The sequence below is a fragment of the Camarhynchus parvulus genome, chromosome 4A (assembly GCF_901933205.1).
Source record: "Camarhynchus parvulus chromosome 4A, STF_HiC, whole genome shotgun sequence".
In the NCBI taxonomy this organism is placed as follows: domain Eukaryota; kingdom Metazoa; phylum Chordata; class Aves; order Passeriformes; family Thraupidae; genus Camarhynchus; species Camarhynchus parvulus.
The window spans coordinates 5,129,741-5,135,202 of record NC_044600.1 but is presented as its reverse complement, the minus strand read 5'-3'; the positions used below and the strand labels follow the sequence as shown (position 1 = coordinate 5,135,202).

Here is a 5,462-nt window from a genome sequence, read left to right as displayed (position 1 = left end):
TGGAATACTCAGTGCTGACCCTTGAAAATGAGTTTTAGCCAATTCATTCACATTTTTCCCTGAACAATTTGCAGTTCTGGCTTTGAACTCTTGGCTCTGCCCTCCTGGGGGTCTCTACTCTACAGCAGTAGCTTTCAGCCTTCATATTTATCCTTTATCCTTCATATTTAACAAAGGAATTTCAGATCTCCTTGGAAATTCACATCCATCATTTGTCCTGCAGGTGAATTTGGTTTTTTAAGTGCCTTTTGCTGAGCTATGGCTGTGGTGCCAAGAGAGAATTCACTCTCCAATTATCTGTACAGATAATTTCTCCAGAAGATGCCTCTCCAAGCCAAACTCCTCTTGCTCACTGTTATTCTTTACTACTAAAACTGTTTTTTTTATTGAAGATAACATCAAGTAATTTCATAAATACCATATCCAAACACACTTTCAGTTGGAGAAGGAGCTGATAAATGAACAGTGAGGTTTAGTCCTACAAGAATTTCTATTTCTGTCAGGATGTGTCTCATATTTCCGGCTGGGCTCTGCCCCAGCAGAGCTGGAGTTACCTTCCTGCAGATCCCCTGGAAAAGTACAGGAATGTTTCCCTCCATCCAAGAGTTTAAAGTTTTTCTTTACAGAAGAAAAACAGTCCAATGTTTTTTCAGCATCATATCTCATCCAGACTCAAATTTTGAAGCTCTTCCTAAAAGAAGAGCTCCAGCTCTTCCTAAAAGTCTTTTCAATGGCCGCGTGTTGCCTCTTTGCTGCCAGGTGTGGGTGAACACTCTGGAACAGAATCAAACATCCTGGAGAGCTTTTTTTAATATTTATTATTAATTTAACACCCTTCACCAATAGTTGAGAAAGGCATATCTGACTCCAAGCATGCAGAGCTCCACTTTTACCTAAAACTTCCTCAAAAACTGAAGTGATATTCTGAATCCTGCAGCCATCACTTCAGAACCAGTTCCACTGAAATAAGGTTCCCTCTTATCCTTATTCCTAAGTTATCCTGCACAGTAGGATACTGCAATTCTACAACTGATCCCATGGATTTTTCTAGAAACTGGGAAAACACTGAAAAATCTGCTGCCCACCAAAGCCTCTTGAGCTGCTCAGTGTGGGTGAGAGAGGGACCCGTCCCGATTTGCAGCCCAGGCACAGCCCTGGGAGCCTAAAACACACATAATGATCATAAAAACCAAAATCCAGAGGCAGCTGGGAGCAGGCCAGGAATTATCCCGGCCTCACTGTGTAAATAACTTGGCGACTGTTTGAAGTTCCAGTGAAAACTCTGCCCTTGCTGTTCATCTGGAGCTCCCCACGCGCAGCAAGCTTTGTATACATTTCCAGCTGGCTCGGGGAATTAACGCTTTTGGAAAGTTGTGAAACGAAGCAAATGCCCAAATACAGCCTTGGAAGGGGTTTGGGAGTTCAGCAGCAGCTCCACAGCTTGCTGCTGGTGGCTGCTCTGTCCCATGTGGCTCTGGGGGTCCCCAGGGGCTGCCCAGCCCCAGCAGTGGCTCTGCCACCAAGTACCACAAACCAGGGACTGTCTACAGTTATTTAACTGCAACGAAGGCTTGAAAGCCTCCATCCCATCTTCTGGAAGAGTTCTGAGATCTCCATCCCCCACCAGAGCTCTGAGGGGAAAGTTTAACCTCCTTATGAAGGAGCCACAGCTGCCTTTCCATTCTCCCTCTGGTTTTCTCCAAAGGGTTCCTCCTCCTTGTCCTTCACGGAGATCTTTTTCCTGAAGGCTTGTGACAAGCTGGAGGAGGACGCCTTCCTCAGCGTGGTAAGTCTTTGCCGGAAGTTTCCCCCGGAGAAGAAGTAGAGGAGGGGGTCGAAGCAGCAGTTGGCGGCTGCCAGGGGCAGGGTGACGATGACGGCTTTCTGCAGGAACAGGGTGTCGGCGCAGCCGAGGCCCCGCAGGCGCAGCGCGTGCAGGTGCACTGTGCGCAGGACGTGGTACGGCGTGAAGCTCACCAGGAAGGTGGCGGTGACAATGATGATCATCCACACGGCCTTGCGGCGGTTGGCCTCATTCTTCCGCAGCGAGTTGCGCAGCAGAGTGCGGATGATCATGGTGTAGCAGATGGTGATGATGATGAAGGGGAAGATGAAGCCCACAAAGAGGGCGATGAAATCCAGGATCACCACCATGTTTGTCTTCTGGGAGTTCTCCGGTGGTTCAAAGCACTTGGTCTTGTTGCCGTGCTGGTAGGTGCCGTTCCGCAGGAAGGGCGCGCTCGTCAGCGTGACGAACACCCAGATGCCAATGCACAGAAACTTCGCCTTCTTCTCCGACACCAGCTTGATATTGCGGACCGGGAAGACGATGGCGATGCAGCGGAAGAAGCTCATGGCCGTCATGAAGAAGATGCTGCAGTAGAGGTTGACGTAGAGCGCGTAGGATGAGGCGGCACAGGAAGTCGCTGAAGAACCAGTGGCCCTTGTGCACGTAGTAGATGACGCGCAGGGGCAGCGTGAGCACACACAGGAAGTCGGACAGGGCCAGGTTGAGCATGTAGATCTGGAAGGCCGTTTTCTGGTGGTACGTGCGGATCAGCACGTACAGCACCACGCCATTGCCCACGAAACCCATGATGCTGATCATGGAGTAGAGCGTGGAGTAGACGCTGTTGCGGAAGTCGTCAATGGAGTGGTTGTGGCACGACAGGTTGGGGGACAGCGCTGTCATGGTGCCCTGGCTGAGGCACCAACTCCCTGGGGATGGTGTCAGGCCTGGGGGGAAAAGTGCAGGTGAGGTAAACCGAGACAGGAAAATAAATATCCGTGATGAAATAAGAGGAAAAATCTGTTGTCTGTCTCAGGAGAGAGCTGAGAGGGGTATGGATCTGACCCATCCCCGCTACATCCACTTTTCTTCATCAGGTACCAACAACTGGTTATGAGTGACAAAATGTGGCAGAGGACCATGGAATCCTTAAGGCTGGAAAAGACCCTTGAGACCCTCACGTCCAACCATCAAGCACCACCATCATGACCACCACTAATCCATATGTTTTGGAACATGTGATGGCTCCAGCACCTCCCTAGGCAGCCTGTTCCAGGGTTTGAAGAGCCTTTTGGTGAAGGAATTTATCCTAACATCCAATCTAAACCTCCCCTGGTGCAACTCGAGGCCAAGACATCGGGACATTAAATTACCAAAAAATCTCTTAACTCCTTACACACTGAGGCAGCTACTCAGCAAAACAGCAGAGAGGGATAACGAAGGTGACAACAGCACTATGGAATTTAAAATAGGAGGAGTAGTCTTGGACCCTAATAATTGTTCAGCCCCAATTCTCCTATTTTTTATTTTTTTGATCGATTTTCAGTTTCTAATGGTTCAAGTGCAGAACCTGCCTTGCAGCCTGAGACCATGAAAAGCTGCGAGACCAGAACTGCAGGACAACAGCCTGCTGAAATAACAGGACACCACAAAAACAAAAGCAGAACCTGGGTCAAGATCAGCCATGAGAACCCACAACTGTACCATGAATATGCTCTAAATTGCTGATAAATGTATTTTCACCCACACAAATAACTTGGCAATATTAGATTCTCTGTCTGCCCCCTGGACTAACTGAAGACAGAATTCAGAACTGCTCTGGGATGCTCAAGGCTTCTAGGTGTCAGATAAATTTCAGCTATTTTGGTGTTTGTACTCTTTTAAGAGAGTCCTATGATTATCTGCAATGCACAAATGAGCAAAAGCTGAGCAGGTGTCAGCGAGGGGACTGTCAGCGCCCGAGGGTAGAGGGACTGATGTTCATTAGAAATCCTGAACAAAGCCACGAGTCCACATGTCAAGGATCTTTCATGCTTTTATTACATTATAGCCTTAACTCCAGCAACCAGCCCACAATTTAAACAACTACTCGAGGTATTTGTCCAAAAGACAAACAAGACTTGTTTTCTATCGTATTTCTAAACATAATTTGAGTTTTGCAAACAAAAGGGAACTAATGTTCACAATCCAACTGCTAAAGCGTGAAAGAACATCACACCCAGAAATGCATCTGTAAAAATCAACAAGAATCCCAGAAAAGAGTATTTCCCAGCTTTATTTGTGCATCATGAATTGAAGACAAACATCGCTTCTGCCACTTTTTTATTTGTACAGTCGTGGTTCACTGAGCCATTTATTTGTGTGCTGGTGAATTCAGCTCACTGAGTGAAAGGGAACCACAGTGGATGAGAAAGGGTTCCCAAAGGGAGCAAAACCCTGAACTACTGCTACTGTGCAGTCTGATGCAGCACAGATAAATTTATAGCATGTCATAGAATTACAGAATTACAGGTTTGTGTTGGAAAGGGCATTAAAGCTCATCCCATTCCACCCCTGCCATGGGCAGGGACACCTTCCACTATCCCAGGTCCCTTGGATGCTTTCAGGGATGGGGCAGCCACAGCTTCTCTGGGCACCGTGTGCCAGGTTCTCACAAGAAAGAATTTCTTCCCAATATCCCATCTACCCTCTGGCAGTGGGAAACCATTCCCTGTGTCCTGTCCCTCCATCCCTTATCCCCAGTCCCTCTCCAGCTCTCCTGGAGCTCCTTTAGGCTCTGGAAGTGGCTCTAAACTTTTCTTGGATCCTTCTCTTCTCCAGGTGAACACCCCCAGCTCTCCCCGCCTGGCTCCAGAGCAGAGGGGCTGCAGCTCTCGGAGCATCTCTGGCTCCCAGCAGATTACACTCAATTCAATTACACACCCCAAAAAGCACAAAGCCGCTGCTGCCGTTCGTTCCAAGCACAAACACGAAGCATCCCCATCCCGAGGATCGCTCCGGGCTCTGCATTCCCCGTTTGGGGACGGACGGGAATGCCCCAAAACACCGAACTCCCCTCGCAAGCCCCAAATCCCCTCTGCGAGGGGACGGAGCGGGGACACAGGACAGGAACGGAGCGATCATCAATTAATGCCGCGGCTCCTTAGCGGCGCGGCTGCGCTCCGGGGGATCCAGCGGCACAAACCGGGACACGGCACAAGCGGGGGGCACCGAGGCAAAGCCCCCATCCCTCACCGGGACCCCCCACCCCGGTGCAGCCCCAGTGCAGCCCTTACCGGAGCGCTGCGGGGTCGGAGCGGGCGCGGATCTGTCCCAGGCGCGCCCCCGCCGCCCTTAAAGAGGGGCGCGCCCCCGATCCCGCCCCCCGCCCCGCCCCGGCCCCACCGGGACCCCGAAACCTTCAGCTTTTCCAGGGTTTTCCCGCCTTCCGAGGAAATGGCACTTGGGAGCTTCCAGCCCACGGTCTGGTGGGAACTGCCGGGCTTCCCTCCCTGTGTTTGTTCTGTGGGTATTTTACTCCTGCTTGTAGCTGGCAGGGAGCTCACCTCTGACATCAGTGTTAACAACTTTGTTTAGAAATGGCTTTTAGGAGACTTTTTGATGTTGGTGTCATCAGAGGGAGAACAGATTTCTCACGAATTCTCACGAATCTCCATTCTTCCAGCATCTCAAA

General features: G+C 49.9%; 1 protein-coding gene across 1 annotated transcript; it reads right to left on the bottom strand.

The window, feature by feature from the left end:
- Window positions 1–987: 987 nt before the first annotated feature.
- Window positions 988–5,088, bottom strand: CYSLTR1 (cysteinyl leukotriene receptor 1). The gene is given in 3 exon segments (XM_030967744.1): window positions 988–2,410; window positions 2,412–2,736; window positions 5,065–5,088. Coding segments are annotated over 2 exon segments (1,038 nt in total). The 5' UTR covers window positions 2,693–2,736; window positions 5,065–5,088; the 3' UTR covers window positions 988–1,653.
- Between the last annotated feature and the right edge of the window lie 374 nt (window positions 5,089–5,462).